The sequence below is a fragment of the Melopsittacus undulatus genome, chromosome 3 (assembly GCF_012275295.1).
Source record: "Melopsittacus undulatus isolate bMelUnd1 chromosome 3, bMelUnd1.mat.Z, whole genome shotgun sequence".
NCBI classification, from domain to species: Eukaryota; Metazoa; Chordata; class Aves; order Psittaciformes; family Psittaculidae; genus Melopsittacus; species Melopsittacus undulatus.
In genome coordinates, this window is record NC_047529.1 from 117123727 (window position 1) to 117140924 (window position 17198).

Here is a 17198-nt window from a genome sequence, read left to right on the forward strand (position 1 = left end):
GTTCAAATACTGATGTTTGTAAGTGGTATGAAGCATGGCATTTTTATTAGCATCCTCTAAAAATCAACTGAAAATGTTGTGATTGAAAATGAGATGATATGGTCAGCTCAGCAGGCAGAAAGATGAGTTGAGACAAGACCTAACGCAATGATTGGAGTGTTGCTGCTGGTACTTCCTGAGATGGCAGAAAGCAAAACTGGAGAAATGAGTTAAAAGAATGGGAAAAGAAGAATGAAAATAGTTTATCCAAAGTTTTGTAAATGAGGATCACAACCATGCTGTGAAAGTCAAAAATCCACATTAGTGGATAGCAAAAGACGATGACAATGTATTGAGCAGTTACAGTGTTACACAAATGCACAAGTAGAGATAAAGACAAATATGTTGTTATGTTTTAGGAAACACCTAAATGTGAAGGGGGAGATAGAGGAAGCAGGGAAGGAACACACCCTAGAAAGGGAAGTTTCACACAGGGAAACGTATCGCTGAGAAGTGTGCCCTAGTGGGGTTAGGAAACAGCACTGTTAGGAAACACTGGTTTGTAACAGCAGATGCTGCACAGGTCATTCTGCTTTCTCAGGGTGGAGATGCCCTGCGATGGCAGTTAGCTACAGCTCTGAAAACACAGTTAAGGTCCAGAGATCACTCTGAAAGCACACTGGCTTTTCCCAACATACAAAGAAGCTGTATGCTCCGTCAGCTTCCTCTCTATCATGAGTGATACCAGCAACATTGACTGTTGACTGTCATGAAACATTAAACGTTGCACAAACATGAAGTGGATTCTGCAAGTACTTCAGACTTCAGAAACCATTTAGTATTAAAAGGAGATTGTGATTTTTATCTATATATTGTGTATATACATACACACACGCACTTTATATATATATATAGTTATATATGAAACAAATAAAACCAAATTTTCACTTTCTACAGACATATTATAGATGACCATAGTTCTTGATCACAGAGCACAAACTTCTTCACTTTACAGCTGCTCAGTCTACAGTACTGGAGTTGTGATCAAGAGTAACTTGAGGAAACAAGAGTTTATTAATTACTTTATAAAAGAATTTTTATTTAACAGTAGACCACCTCAGTAAATTAAGTTGATAGAAGTGACTAATTTCAGCAGCAATGGAGCCAAGTACCTGGTAAATTCATGACTTGACTTGAGTTTCTTCTACTTGAGGTGCTGTATACCAAACTGGTTCCTTAACGTGGTCAGGTACTTTCTCTATCTTAGTCTAAAAGGGAAGCAAAATAACCGTATATTATACCAATGGGTTAACACCTAGCTACTTTGCTTTATTTAGTCTGGTGTTGAGATAGGCACCAGATTAGAAATGCCACCTAGTGACGTTTTCAAGCAATGCAGCCTCTCTCCTGTTCCAATAGTTTGGAAAAATGTTCCTTCCAAACTAACCACATTTCCTCTGCTGATGCTACAGACATTGGTAATTATTGGTACTTGCACCTGGACGTAGTTTCATAACAGTTAATAATGTGAGGTGGAAACTTACCCTTTTTACTTCCATGGCCACCCCTTCGGGTAAGTTTCGTTGCACATACTCCAAGTAAACTGCAGCAGTACTGCCCGTTATGTATTTTAACTGAAACAGAAGTAATGCTCTTTTAATGAGCTGCTATTATTAATATTACAAACAGAATACAAAGCTTGCCCAAGCCTCTCCAGCTCTTGTTATGGGACCAAACACCTTAGAGGATGGCAGCTGCCATAACACTGAACAGAGGCAGCTGAGCTGTTCACAACTCTCACACAAGTAGGAAGTAGTTGTTTCACTCCACAATGCACTAATTACGATGGAAGGGGTGAATCATAACACTGCACATATCAGATAACATTAATTACAGGTTATGCAAGAATTACCGGCTTCTGTATACTCTCAAAGTTCATGCTTAGTAGAAATCCTGTGACTCCAGAATTCTAGTGAATTACTGATTTTACAGTTTCTCCTGGATGGCAAAGCCAGTGCTTATGGTCTGTGGGCAGCCATTTGTACTGCATGAATGTCTGGGGACTTGAGGTCCCATTCTGCTAAGCACTGTTACAGTAAGAAACCCAGTAACCACAAAATACAGGCAGTAAACCTTTCTTCTAAGAAAGCCGACCACAGCTGCATTCTAAACCATACACAAGGCTGTGTCATCAGCCATAGAGCTGGTGGTTTATACACACTTCCTTTCTTGTATTTCCCCCACGCAGCTCTAGTTTACCACATGATGCTGGCATATGGCAAAGCTGCGCATTTTCAAAAGCATAAGACAAACTCATGAAGAAGAGAACCCTTGGTGACAAGCAATGGCAATGATTTAGCTGCATCTTGCTCTCATCCCACTGATTCCTGGACAGCAAGAACATAAAACATACTGATAACCCTCCAGTCTACCTTTTTTTAATCATTCCTTCAGCTGTTAAGATGTCACAATCAGCCTTTTAATCAAAAAATTATGTTGGCTGTATATTCAGAATAACTTGTGTTACATTTGGCTATACCTAGGTCAGATCTTCTATGCTATTCCTTGCACTCTCCTCCCCAACCCAAGTAACCAGGAGGTTTGTGTTCACTCCTGAGCTAACATCTATTAACATGTTTGAATTGTGTTCCTAGAACATACTTTGGTTTGCTCTTTTTGACCTTCCTTACCTCCAAACACAGGTAATGTGTTCTCATTTCATACTGAACTCTGTGCTTCTTGTAGATATGTACAGATTTTAAGAGCGTCAATCGTTCTATCGTCTTTGGAGGGTTATATCTGAACAAAGCACAAAATGTCATTTTATGTAGTTTTTTACTTTATATAAAGTAATACAAATTATCTGAACAATTACGCTGAAATCCTTGTTCTTATTTAGAAGATTTACAAGGAAGCATTAGACACTGGTAAGTTTATAATTAACCCACATGGGTATGGTTAATACTTGGGTATTAACCAACATTAGTTCAGGGAAGCTACAGCACTGCCAAATATACTTAGAGTACTGTCAACACCCTTCACGTAGTTAAAATGCACTTCTACTATTGCAGTGCAGAGTGCTGCTTTCTCATCACTGTACTGCCATCTAAGAAGTGTAAGACTCATAATCTGAGAAAAGATGTCAGATTACAGTTGTTTCCTCTGAAAAAAGCACAGAACCTGAATTACAGGAGCGATGTAAGAAGTGTCTGACACCACATCCCTCTACAGATCAGTTACTTACACTTTTTCAATAGAGATGCCAAGTTCTTTAGCTGCAAGCACTGCAAAATATTCATAGCTGTCCAACACAGCTTTATCGTGGCCTTTCACTAGAAGGGATAATCTCTTGTACAGTATTTCTGGCTCATCTGAAATAGAGACCTGCATTTTGAAAGAACAGACACAAGTTATCACTCCACGCTCTCCTTAGCTGACACCTGCCCCACACATTTTCTTAGCCTGGGTGCCCCATTTGTAAAAGAGGAAAAAGCCCCCACTGCTAGCTGCTTATTTTAGTTCATCTGCAAAAAGCTGGCAGTAATACCTAGATGGACCAGTTCTCACTCTTATCAGGGAAAACAGAAGTGTGAAGAGCTACCCAACCTCTGAACATTTAGATTAGATTTCTTGATCAGAAAAAGGAAGTGAATGCCAGATAAGGAGGATAACACTAGCAAAGGCAAGAATGAAACTCGGTGTTAAAGCAACTCTGGAGCAGCAACATTTGTATTTTAAACAGCAGCGTGAGCATACCTGAAATTCTCAGACTTCTCTTGGATATGGACAGTAACTAGACCATTACCAACAGTAACCAGACCATTACCAACAGTAACCATAAGTCTCAATTTACTAAGTCAGTTTGTAAGTTACAGTTCTTTTGACTTTCAATTTCTGATGGCCTGGGCTACTGAAAAACCTTGCTGTGTGCAGGAAGCACAGATTGTCCCATAGGTTTACTCCCAGTTTACAGTTTAGCACAGTAAATCCAGCATGTACTAGACACAGTAGGAAAGCTGGGTGTGTACTTTAGATCTAGTATTGCCTTTACTTTGTGGCTGGCTTGCATATGTCATACAGACTGAGCGTGTGTTTCTGACCTCCTCCTCAAAGTCAAGGCATTCATTCATCTCATGCCTTCATGAACTTCCCACCTCCTTGGCCCTGGGCTCCCAGCTTCCAAGCCAGAGACAAAGGCCTTAGCCTAAGATGCTGCAGGCACTGAACTGAGTGTGGCCAAAAAGACAGTATTTCACAGAGCTACAGCTGCACTGAAAACAAGAACAGTGATTCAGAGGCAACTGTGGGCTACAGAATCTTGCTGGGCAAGGGAGGGGAAATCTCAAATACCAATAATCTACATTTCTTTCTTTATGGCAAATTTGACATCATTAAGACTGAACGTTAAAAAGCTGCAATAAAGGGAGTTTTTCTGTCTGCCCTCTTTATTACTAAGCCAACATCCAAAATACCACTCTATAAAACACTTACCAAAGGATTAGTCTTAGGCTCCTGTGTATCAACATGGGATCCAGCCAGCCGTGCTCCCAAGCTGGAGTTTCTACAAATGTGGTAATGGGAAAGCATAAAGTAAGTTGTTAAAAAGGGGTATTTTTCGGGACTGTGGATGAGAGGCAGAAAGGAGGGTCTTTTATACTTACGGAAGAAAACACTGCTTGTGCATAATTCTGCTTGCATAACTGACAGGAAAAGCTGATCCCTGTATGAAACAAATAGGTTATGCTGTAAAGTAGCTGGTTAATACAGGTTTATTAAAGAATACATTTTTGCACACCAGAGCATAACACATTCCTAGGCATACAAACTAGAAAGTTTGCTTTATCAGAAAACAGCAGAAAATAGAAGTATGGGAATGTATTTTAGCATACAACAGCACCTAAGAAGAGGGAACACATTAAGGGCCACAGAAAGTGCCTTGTGGTTTTGAAAACTTGTTCTTCTGAAGAAAACACTTAAAACCTTCTAACAAGTAAATGAGGCATATTTAAAAGATGACATTATTTTGTCTGTGTTAAAAGGGGAATACAACTGTTAATCAAGATGTAACATTACTGCCTATCATACTGGAATAATGGCTCCCTTCTGAACATTATGTGGCTTCCAGCTCCCTTCCACTAATTCTCAATTTGGCAAAGTTACAGACTGCTTAAGGGGAAGAAAAAAAAAAGGGGGGGGGGGGAAGCAGAACTCTCTCTTGCTTAAGAGAAACTGAGGGCTGCAGCAGAATGCTGAAGCAAAATTAGCTACTTAGCCAGCCCCTTGGTACTCTTATTTAACAGGTGCCAGAGTCACAGCTTAAAGAGAGCAGACACATATCCCACACATTAGTTATGTAGGTGGCTGGATGATCAAAACATCAGAAAGCAGCCAAAATTGACACTTTTCCAGGTAAACTCAATTTAGTAGCTCATGGATATGAGTAACTATATGATGCTGTTAGGTCCCGTATCTTCCCCAGTATGCATTCCATATTAATTATAGATCAGCAGTTAATGGAAGTGTTTTCTGAGATCTTTGTGCCCTATTTATCCCACAGATTCTGCATCCAATAAGGCAGATGGCAGCAGGAAGAGTCTCCCATTTACAAAGCAGCCTCTTGTCTGGAGAGCACAGCTCAATGTCTCCCCTTAAGTAAGCCTTCCAAATTCAGATGCTCACAGACAAGTGCTGGTGTTACATTAAGTGCATGACACAATAAGCAACTTCAGGAGTACTGAACATTTGCCACTATAGTCGATGACCATTCTAAATGCTTCAAAGTTCACACTGGGAACTACTTGAGCCTTAATATCTAACATTTAAAAACACACCTGATAAAATTATCTTGTTCTCCACACCTTAATCCTCTGTCTCTGAAGTGAGAGCACTGCCTCCCTTTCATACACCACCAATATGAAGTACACTAACATCATCAGCTGGCATCACTGTAGGGAGCAGACAGGCCCATGAGCATAACAGACTGCATTCAGTGTAGGGCAACTGTGAGCGAAGGACACGGCACAGAACCTGACCCCAGATGACAGATGTAAGACTACTGGCTGGAATTTAACTTAAAAGCAGTATCCCTCTTTTTTGTGTGCGTCTGTGTGTACACAGTCTCTCCTGTGTATTACTTTACTTCTAACTGCTTTACCTTGTGATATGGATTTATCACTTGTATGCAAAGGTATGCACTCATATCATATTGTATTATGTGACTTTGGATATAAGAATTTCAGTCTTTATCACATGATCAGGAATAAAACAAAGCATAATGATGTTCTATCCCACATACTACAGCCTTTACAACATTCCATGACTGTGCACAGTATTCCCAACATGTCATCTCCTTTTGTTACTAGTTATGCAGGTAAGCACACCAAACAAAAAGTTCTCCTAAACTAGATTAGAGGTGCCCTGTGCAAGTTTTGACAACATGACATGATGAGTACCCCGCGTAGTAAAGATGGCTTTCAGCAGGCAATAAAGTGTATTTCCATAGAATCCCAGACTGGTTTGTGTTGGAAGGGACCTTAAAGCCCCTGTGTCCAACCTGGCCTTGAGCACTGCCAGGGATGAGGCAGCCACAGCTTCTCTGGGCACCCTGTGCCAGCGCCTCAGCACCCTCACAGGGAACAGCTTCTGCCTAAGAGCTCAGCTCAGTCTCCTCTCGGGCAGGTTCAAGCCATTCCCCTTGGCCTGTCCCTACATCCCTTGTCCCAAGCCCCTCTCCAGGTTTCCTGCAGCCCCTTTAGGCACTGGAGCTGCTCTCAGGTCTCCCCTTCTCTTGTCCAGGCTGCCCCAGCCCAGCTCTCTCAGCCTGGCTCCAGAGCAGAGCTGCTCCAGCCCTCACAGCAGCTCCATGGCCTCCTCTGCACTCTCTCCAACAGCTCCACATCCCTCTTGTGCTGGGTTATTTTATCAGCTTCCTTCATTCCCTGGTTCAAATGTACTTGATGCACTCTTGCTAATGGCCATCATAGTAGGTAAAAAAGACACTCAGACTCCAATACTTCAAGAACTCCATCTCCTACATGAAACAAGGCCTTGCACAGAACAAAATTACCCCTCTCCTAATGCGAAATAGCCTTCATTTTGTCTGGGTGTCAGATTCTGGAGTACCCAGGGAGACACATGCCTGACAGGTAAGCAAGCCCAGAACACAGCACATATGTGGAAGAAAAGAGGTTAGGGCTTCAGAAAATGAACAGGAAATCCCCATTGTAGAAAAAACATCCCCATTTGTCAGAAAACAAAACCAGCAGAAAACACTGGTAGTGTAAGAAATGTTCTTTTACATTATAGCTTCTAAAGTTGAAACTTCAAGACTAGAAACAGGTGGGCTTTGTCTGTTTCCATGTGTGTGTTACACCTGTAAATCACAGTCAATGTAATACAGGTTCTGATCTGCACCCAGCATTTAAAAGGCCTGGACTAAGCGAGCATTGAACCCAACTGTTCTAGGATCCTATGACTTCCAAGTTACCTCTAATTCCCCACCCCTTACATTGCCTGCCGCAAACCCATGCTGCAGAACACACTGCTGAGCACCTGCCACACCGATAGTGAGGGGAAGAACCGCATCCCCACACTGCAAACCCCAACCCTCCCACAGCCAAAGGGAAGCCCCATGCCACCTCCCCTGCCCCACCGGAGCTCTCAGCCCCGCAGCTGCTCCAGCTCCTTGTTCCCTTCGGGCGTGAATACCCTAAATGAAGATGAACGGGAATGGGGCACACTCATCCCCATCCCACCTCACCTGCCACAGCCGCCGCCACAGACACCCCGCCGCCATCTTGTCTCCGCCCCAACCCGGCCACCATAGCGAGTGCCCCGGAAGCAAAGAGCGACCTTATCCGGTACCGCCGGTACTGAGGCGGGGTCAATGCGGAGCGCAGTCTCCTCCTCCCATCCCACCCCATTTAATCCCATTCAATCCCATCCCATTCCATTCCATCCCGTTTTCCAGGAGGGAGGAAACTGGGAATCGTTAGGACTTTTCCCACCCCGGGGCAGGGCTTTGCTGAGGGTGAGGGGTAGATCGGATCCTTCGACTTTCTTCCCCCTGAGACCATGTTTTACCATAGCTCGTTCTTACAGGTATATTCGTGCCCACCCGGCTGTACAGAGGTAAAGAGTATATATGTGTATAGTATTTACCTATATATATAAATGTATAGTGTTTACACCCCCCCCCCTCTTAAAAATACAGGCCTATTGCAGTGAACTGTATTTCTGTATTTACCCAAGTATAAAAGTGACTGGAAATGTCTTCTCAACCCCCTTTTTGTTACACGTACAGATTATATAAATATATATATATATATATATATATATTTCTTTTTGCCTGTAGATATTCAGGAACCCTTTGTAAAACAACTGCACTGATTTTCAGCCCTCCCCCACCCCTTAAAAGTACTTTAAACAATAAAGGTTATAGAAGTTCTATGATTCTATAAGTGTGTTGATGAGACAGCCAACCGTATTGTACCAAAGCACTGGAGATGTCCTATCAACCCCTTTCTCTTTACTCATATAAATCACAGTACATACAACACAGGTTCTGATCAGTACCCAATGTTTAAAAGGGGGGATAAACATACTAACTCACATAGTAACATAATTCACATACTAAACATACTAACCCTAACCCTAAACCATCCTACTACACAGATCCAGGTCCACAGTAACTGAAGGTGTGTGCAAGTCAAACAGCAACCCCAGGCCCCTGAGAGCAGCATAAATCACAAGCTCTATAAAATGGGTGGTTTTATTAGGGTTTTATTTTGTTACTTCCTCCGCCACCTAAAATTACAGTTCACTTTTTACACCGAAGCACCTAAAATATTTACAACCATCTGCTAATAAAATAACACTTAAATATTGAAAATAAGATTTTTCTCATAAAATATGTTTTCTCTATGTACAGGTTTTATCAAAGAGGACTCGGTTCAATAGTGAACAGTTTTCCATCATCAACCAGCAACAAGAAAACAGGTTTCCTAAAACAAAACTATGTTCGACTTACAAAGAGGCAGAACAGCATCTGTTTAACATCAGCCAATGCAACACTGAAGGATAATGAAGTCAACGTTTGAGGCCTAAATCGTGCACTTTTTTGTCTTTATGAGTAACTTCTTTGGTCATCGTTGCTCTATTATCTTCTTGGCTGTGCAATAAACCAGCACCTGATAAATGTTACAGAACCAGGCATATATATGTGTATATATAGTTATATATACTCTTGTTTAGCACAGATACCTGTCCAATTGATGGTAGAAAAGTTCCACTGTAGATCCTTTAATACAGAGTTGCTCTTCAGAATCAAGCCCACGTTTCTACTGTATTTCACTCTGTGCTTTATGCAGAACTCTGAGTGACTTCAATTATCACACTGTTAAACATTCTTTTTTTCCCCCTACCATTAACAGGGGAACCTGAAAAACACATTTCCATTTCCCAGTGTAGCAGCCTTTCTCACAAAGACCCTTAGATGCTCAAAATGATACCAGATTGGAAGAGAAAGAGTGGGCTCTGCCCAGTGGTTTCTAATACAGGCTCCTAAAAGCCACCACAAGTTACTGCTCATGAAAGCCTCCGTTTATTATCAGTGGAAATGTATTATCAGTGGCTCTGGTTGGCAGCATACAGCTGAGCACCCAGCCTGCAGAGCCTGGGTGGCGTGGCCCTTGTAAAGGTAAGGTGAAACAGGAAGGACAGGAAGAGCAAGCTAGAGAGCCTGCTGACTGGCAGTTCAGGAAGGAAACAGGCGGCTGCCTGACCTCCTGAAGCTCACAGGTACAGTAACTGAGAACATCATCCCATACATCCCAGAGGGAGTGAAATTCACCCGCTGGTCAACACCAAGCAACCTTCTGGAACGACCCCCCAAAGCACTAAAGCAAACACCACGTGCACAGGAACTTCACTAACCAGAAACTGGGAAGTGATTTCCATTCTCCTGAAGGGTTGCTCCTTAGTATCAAGAACATTCGACCTTAAGTAGAAACTTCAGGTCATTTGGCTTCACATAATTGGCTTTGACAGAGAAGGCACCTCTCTGCCAATGATTCCTGTCGGGTTTGAAGCTTCTGAAGTATACAAAAGTGCTGTGATTTACCCTCATTTTGCATAGTTATACAAGGAAGAAAGTAGAAAATAAGCTCCACCATCTCTCAAGATTCTGTTCAAGATGTTAGGAATGTGGCAAAAAAAAAACCCAATAAAACAAAACCAAACCCATAAAAAAAACCCCAAATGACCCTGAAATCTGGAAGATCTGAAATCAGTCTTATAAAATACTTTATAAAGTTAGCAATACTCTTCTAACTGTGCAAAATTCACAAGAAAATCAGTGCTGCTACCTGTGAAAGCTCTACAATTGGTATTCATACTGTGTAATTAAAGGTCCACTCAAACCTAACTTTAATACTTCCTTAATTCTTTCATTCTGCACTGTACAATTCTTTTGAGATCCTATTTAGAGGACCAAATCTAAATTCATATAAATGGTGTCAGACACCCAGCATGAACCTAAGGGAGGAAAAACAGTAATGAAACAGCAACATCAACTCACCTTTGCAGTATGTTTTACTAAAAAAACAGTGCTCAAATTTGATGTAAAGAGGACTAAAAATGGCACAAGAATAACAGCTCATGCCTACAATAACTGACATGCTTTGAAGGCATATGCTCCAATCTCTTGCATGGGCAAGAATGTCTCCCTGTATTTGCCTGGTGGGAGAGCAAGTTCCTGCACTGCTCTCCTAAACCACCGAGCTGGCTGTTCAGCAGTGTGATTTATTGTCACAGCAACATATATTTCCAGTGCAATCTGATTCCCAAGGCAGTGTTCCTGATTCAGTGTTCCCATCAGAGGATGTGAACCACATTACAATCATCTTTCTGCAATCCTCAAATTAGGTCATTTTAGAAGCAGCAGATCAAAACCTTGTTAAAATGGAAGCTCTGAAATGTACAGTGTAACCAGTGCTTTTGCAAACTGCCTAACATGTCTGCATTAAGGCAAGACAGAACTGAAAAAGGACTGCGATACTGCAGATGATACAGTCACTCCTGTCATTATTTCACAGTTAAATCAGAATAGGTTTTTTTCCTCCACCTCCCTTAAAATGACAGCACAAAGAATGTAATTATCTCCTTAACAGAGATGACATTTAGTCTCTAGAAGATGCTGGAAGTGATCCAGTATAGGCAAAAAGAGAAATGCTCCATCAGAAGTGCCTGAAGATCATTCTTGTAATTGGGGTAAAAGGAAACTTGGAAGGAGTTAAAGACTAACCATCCTACCGGGACCATCTGGAGGGAAGTGATAGCAGAACCATGAACTTCTGTAATTAGTGGCCTTGGAAGTTATCAGCAAAATGAGCCCAGATAAAAACACCTTATAAGAATATTTGTACCAATTATTTATTTTTCCTCCAAAACACAAATTAATAGAAAAAAAAGGGGGGGGGGGGAAGCAGATTGTTGGTTTTCTTTTCTAGACCTGGATAGAAGGATTATCATTTCAACAGGTAGTTTACAATCAGTGGGGAGTAAAAGAGCAGTCCAGGTTTCCTGACTGATCCATCCAGGGTGTGCTCAGTAGATGTCTTTATCCAACACATGTATTTACAACTCAGCATCATCCTGCAGTAGATCTGCATCTTCATCATCCAACAAAAGGTCAGCATCCATGACTTCATTCTCTTCCATGACATCACCCAGCTCCTGAACAACATCATCGTCAATGTCACCCACACTTCCAACGTGTTTAACCAAACTCATGTGATCCAGAGGGATCAAACCATGCCCAACTGGCCCAGTAGTTCTCGCAATAGCGGCTGCTGCTTCTGCTGCCACAGCAGCTTTCTGAGCCTTCTGCCTCTGCTGTTCTTCTTGTCTGTGAGTCTTCATGTGAGCATTGCGGCTTTTGATTTTGAAAAACACCCTAAATTTGAAGGGAATAAGGGAAAAAAATCAGATAAAAATGCATTCCTTTTGATGAAGTGAGCCAAAAAAGACTCAACAGCCTATCAGTACATTTGCTTCCTTGTCCTGAAATAGAAGTCAGTGAAGTCTGCAATGCCACGGTGAGAATTTCAGGGACAGACTACCAGATTTATACATCCTGGCAGTATCAAAATGAACTACTCCTACTGCCAGAGGTATTCTGTAGCTCACACACTTGCTTCAGTGTCTATGCACATCCTAATTCTCCCTGTCTTTTGTTTCACAGCAGCCCTGCACAACAAGGACAACGGGAAGGAATCCCACGTTAGGGTGGGCAAACTCAAGCACAGAAACAAAGTGACCACTGTCATATGCAAGCGTGTGATGAAGCAGGAAGCTGGACTGTCAAATACAGACATTCTAGCAGGTAAATGGATTCAGGAATATTGGAGTAAATACTGTGAAGTTTCCAAAACACCCAAAATTTCCTGCTAACCCATCTGAGGGTTTTGGTAACACTACCTGTTCCTTTGAGACCATCAGAGCGAAATAAAGAGCTTGCTGCAACACTATTCATCTGGAAAATAAATGGGCAAATGTGATAGTGCAGTTCTCTGCACTTACCTGCCACACTCCTTGCAAGGGAAGATGGTTGTTGGGTCTGTCTCCCCACTCGTTGTGCTGTGGGCAGGTGAACTCTTGATGGAGCAGTACCCGCTCTGCGTACCACACTTCTGCTTCGTGCCTGCCATGGTGCACCGTGGCTTGGGCACCTGGTTTGTACCCCCGTGAATGCGAGCGTGGCCATTCAGTGCCTGACGGGAGCTGAACACCTGGCAGAGAGAGGGGTGGGGGAAGACAGGAAATCAAACCCAAGCAATGCTGCTGACTGTAGAACAACCGCACACCTCTAACATGTACCATCCACTTGGTCAGTGCTGCTTACTCTCACCTATATCCCACTGGAGTTAAAGAAACTTAGTCATAATAAAGCAAACCAGTGATGATACATCCTATTACTGCAGTTGCATAGCAAAAAGGCAATCAGAGCTGTCACCATACAGTGTTTCTGTTGATACAACAACTCGGGATTCACTTGTATATTGCCTGTGTTTTGTGGGCTGGGATTTAAAAGCAGGCAAAATAATTTGTCTAAAGAGATTCAGGGGATATCACCAGCCAGCAATAATCTAAAGCCCCGATTTCACCAGCATGCAAACACACCCCACTATTAAATACAACAAACACGTACAGCACCACAATTTGGCATTTCACAGATGAAGGAGGACGAAGAAAGTGAAAGACTCTGAAGGGCAGGCAGATCTATAGGTCCAACAAGAGGGATGGCTGGTGGATCAGGAGACTTCTGCATCTCTCTCCCTTCCTTCCTGTCTTCTTCAATGTCCTCATCTTCCTCTAACACCTCTTCCTCTCCACTTGTCTGAAAGTTAAAGTGTGTGTAAGAGATACTAGAAATGTGGCCAAAGGCAGGCAGTGCTGGATAGCAGGACATAGCACTGGAACATCATGCTGCTTAATCAAGCGTGCTTCCAGGTTTCCCTCTGAATTCAGAACTAGGGAGCAGACCTACATAATCCAGTTCAAACTCCTCCTCCAACAGGACGAGCACAATTATCAAATGATATTCTTACATAGTTTTAGACTCACCATGCACTCCTCTCTCCTCTTCTCTAAGCGTGTTCTGTGCTTCCGTCCCAAACGCAGGATTTTCTTCCAGGTATAATAGTATTCCACACATTGTGCAACCGTCTTAGACTTAACCTGCAGGTAAGTAATGGCAGAAATAGTCCAATCCCAATGTTCTGCTTTCACTCAACACAATTTTAATATAGAACCATAGAATCAACTTCATGATCATCCAAGTCCAACCATTCCCAGGCCACCACTGCCCCATGGCACACACCCTCTGGGGCAGGAATTGTTCCTCAGCTCCATCTAAACCTGCCCTGGTGCAGCTTGAGGCCGTTTCCTCTTGTCCCATCCCTTGTTCCTTGGGAGCAGAGCCCAGCCCCTCCTGGCTCCATCCTCCTGTCAGGCACTTGTAGGGAGCCATCAGGTCCCCCCTGAGCCTTCTCTTCTCTGAGCACAGGATTCGAGGTGCAGCCTCACCAGTGCCCAGCACAGGGGCACAATCCCTGCCCTGGCCCTGCTGACACACTGGTGCTGATCCAGGCCAGGATGCTGGAGTTGAAAGACACTAAGAAGGACGTATAATATATAACGCAGATATTGGGTATGGGATGTAAATGTGCCTCCAAATACCTAATGTGCAAGTGTTTGTTTTCCTTCAGATGCCCGAAATCAGGTCAGAACAACAGTAATGTGATACTGGCTTGTGCAAAACAATGCTGGCTTTTCTTAATAAGCAAGAGTCCTACCTCACCAGTGCCCAGTACAGGAGGAAACTCAATATATTGAGTTGGTCAGTGTATACTAAAAGGCAGGCTTTATTTCTCAAACACTCATATGGAGAAGACAACCCACCAGTTTGACTACAACAGGAATACTCTTGTAGAGTAACATTTTAGTTACTGTTTACCAGTCAAATCTGTGGTGACTATTTCAGCTTCATTTCATTTCTCTGGGATTCTCCAGACTTAAGTCAGAAAATGACTGAGAACATGTAACTTAAGCCCAAAGCCTTATTAAGAGGCTTCAACCTTTTCTGGCACAGAGCTCCATGCTAGTGACTCAGGTATGTTTTAACAGGCTGCCAGAGAACACAGGGATGACAGCAGAACACCATGCTTGTTCCACACACCCAATGCCATCGCCTGAGCATCCAGGTGGGATGACTTTCACATGTAATAACAAGAGGAACAAGTCTGATTTATTTGTTTCTATCTGGTTTTTACTGTGCTGCAGATATTACTCCTGTCAGAGCTCTCATAACCATGGCTGGCTCTGTGCCTGCAAGGAGCTGGTCTGGCACTGGAGGGTAAATGAAGGGGAACAGAATACAGTGAAGAAACCCCAACTGGTTGAACAGAAATAACCTTACCATTTTCTGTACAAATATGAAATCTTTGCTGTAGGTGGACAGTGCCTCTTTGAACAGCCTCCTTTCTTGATGTGTCCATTTGTCAGAGCCTTAAAGAAAAGGGTGAATTCATTATAAATGATAAAACCCCACTATCTTTACGCTGACATCGTGTCTGAAACAGAGACTGGAAAACCTCAGGCATGTGCTGCCACCCAAATACAAGTATGGCTGTACTGACTTAGTCCTCAAGTCCTCTCATGGCCATTACTGCTGTCCCTCTCTGAATCTCCTCCACTACTAAAGCAAACCTATAGATAGGAAGGGAGCAGAACAGTGCATAATACTCCACATAGAAGCAATGCAGACTCGCACAGTGGTATCATCATGTTCTCTATTCTAACATTTGACTTGGGTTTTTTTTTAGCTGCTGTAAAATGCAGAGCAGATGCTTCCATAAAACTAGCATTGCAATCCCAAGGTCTCATTCTAATTGAGAAGTATCACCACAGAGCTCAATTGTATATGTAAAGCTTGTATTGCCTATTCGCATACATGCCACTTTACATTCAACTACATGGAAGTCACCTGTTATTTTATTCTCCATAACTCTTACAGGGTCCTTTGGCAGCTCTTCACTTGCATGGCTTGATGCAAGACACTTAAATCCTCTGTAACAGAGGTCACAAGTAGATACTGCAGCGATGTGCAGTACACACAAAGTGTTTTATGCACATTTAAGGTAAGCTGTACATAAAACTTGCCTATATTGTTATTCTGCTTCTCCAGCCTAACTGGCCATGCAAATGTGAAATCAACATGGAGATTGAACTGAATTTGTTCCTCCTCGGTCATAGTCAAACAGAAGGAACACAAGACTGCTATCCTGCTTCAAAGCAGTGCCCCATTGGTACGAGTGGGCAGCACTACATACATCCAAGGAGGATATGCAAGAAGCTGTAAAGCAGATGCCATTGAAATGACTTACACCATGAGAAAATTCTCCTTTGGTCTGTCTGAAAGTTTCTGAAACACGTACAGCCTTTATCCAAAGAGATCCCTAATATCCCTGTCAAAGCCACCGTTCTCCATAGACACACTTGCCTCTGCACTGAACTCAATTAACTGGGGCTTGGCACCATGCATAGCATTGAACTCTGTAGGTTACTTATGCCTACACAAAATGCACAGACTCGATTAAGTGTGTTTTGTTTCTTGGTGCCAGCTCCCAGGCTCGCAGTCTGTGAGCAGGTGTCTCACTCCTCCTTCGGATGCTCAAAACTACCAAATTAACTTCCCTGCAACCTGTTCTCTGCAGGCTTTCCCAGCACACATGTGTGATTTCCACACAGATTTACACTAAAGCTCTCTCCAACGTCAGGGAAAGGCACTGGCTTCAAGCCAGTCTTATTTATGCTGTTACCACCCAAAGATCTTTCTGCTGACACACTGCCTTGCCATCATTCCCACCCTGAACCACCATCATTCCCACCCTGAACCATCATCATTCCCACCCTGAACCACCATCATTCCCACCCTGAACCACCATCATTCCCACCCTGAACCACCATCATTCCCTTCTTACACAGTGATTTGATATTTCATCCCTTTGAGCAGGGGCAAATGCACTGATTCAGTCCAGTGGCCTGGGCCTGACCTATTATGCCACACCATAACTCTAAAAGGCATAAAGCCACCGAAGGAGAGACTTTAGGCTTTGGCAAACCTCTCTAGTCAGTCATGCTCCTGAAAAAGAAATCCTATAGAATCATTTCTATGGACTAATTTATTGTACACCCATGGAGGATTCAGGCCTTGCAGCACTTCCCCAATAGCTGTGGCATCAGCAGAGGCCCTTGCAAGATTACGCGGGTTAATTGGAAGTAACCTAATTAATAGAATAAATCCTGTGTAGGAAAAGAAACAGAAGAAAAGCTGTTTTTAACTCTGGTTGCTGGGAAACAGCTTTTGCTCTTGTTAGCTTGAGGGAGATATAGAGAACGTGGATAGAGAGAGATCTGCAATGCAGCAAGGAAGAATTCTGGACTTTGGCATACAGATAACATTTGGAAGCTCATCTTTATGTTCAGACATTTACTGGACACTGTTTTACAGGCCCTGTTGTCTTTGTGCTGATTCACTGACTATAGATATCTTCTACAGACCTGGGGGCTTTGGACCCAACCTGTCTGTTCCAAGGGGGCTACAGATGCCCCCACAGAGTCACCCTGAGAGATGGCTCAAATCCATCACATACAGCATA

At 42.8% G+C, this 17198-nt stretch overlaps 2 protein-coding genes and 1 long non-coding RNA gene across 5 annotated transcripts in view; 1 reads left to right on the top strand and 2 right to left on the bottom strand.

Annotated features, from left to right (window-relative positions):
* Nucleotides 1-1061: 1061 nt before the first annotated feature.
* MRPS10 (mitochondrial ribosomal protein S10) lies at nucleotides 1062-7800 on the bottom strand. The gene is made up of 7 exons (XM_005144601.4): nucleotides 7739-7800; nucleotides 4641-4699; nucleotides 4471-4540; nucleotides 3224-3363; nucleotides 2670-2778; nucleotides 1524-1613; nucleotides 1062-1247 (listed from the first exon to the last, which is right to left on the bottom strand). Exons 1-7 carry the CDS (start codon nucleotides 7772-7774, stop codon nucleotides 1161-1163), a joined length of 591 nt encoding a protein of 196 aa, XP_005144658.2. The 5' UTR covers nucleotides 7775-7800; the 3' UTR covers nucleotides 1062-1160.
* A 107-nt stretch (nucleotides 7801-7907) lies between these two features.
* Nucleotides 7908-9185, top strand: LOC117435916 (uncharacterized). The gene is made up of 2 exons (XR_004549458.1): nucleotides 7908-8008; nucleotides 8909-9185. It is a non-coding gene; the product is annotated as an uncharacterized lncRNA (long non-coding RNA).
* Nucleotides 8745-17198, bottom strand: part of TRERF1 (transcriptional regulating factor 1) — an 83373-nt gene continuing 74919 nt past the window's right edge. For all 3 annotated transcript variants that reach the window (XM_034060569.1, XM_034060570.1, XM_034060568.1), the window contains 5 exons: nucleotides 14957-15045; nucleotides 13603-13716; nucleotides 13187-13375; nucleotides 12559-12767; nucleotides 8745-11932 (listed from right to left, as the gene is read on the bottom strand). In XM_034060569.1, the coding sequence (XP_033916460.1) occupies nucleotides 11614-11932; nucleotides 12559-12767; nucleotides 13187-13375; nucleotides 13603-13716; nucleotides 14957-15045 (920 nt within the window). In that variant the 3' untranslated portion in view covers nucleotides 8745-11613. The remainder of the gene's footprint in view (nucleotides 11933-12558; nucleotides 12768-13186; nucleotides 13376-13602; nucleotides 13717-14956; nucleotides 15046-17198) is intronic.

Excerpts from the sequence above, each read along its gene's own strand:
- MRPS10 (XM_005144601.4), bottom strand. The coding sequence starts at position 7,774 with ATGGCGGCGGGGTGTCTGTGGCGGCGGCTGTGGCAG. Across the intron at positions 2,779-3,223 it reads GGCATCTCTATTGAAAAAGT|ATATAACCCTCCAAAGACGA; the intron begins GTAAGTAACTGA and ends TGCTTTGTTCAG. Across the intron at positions 1,614-2,669 it reads CACATTACCTGTGTTTGGAG|TTAAAATACATAACGGGCAG; the intron begins GTAAGGAAGGTC and ends CTTCTGTTTCAG.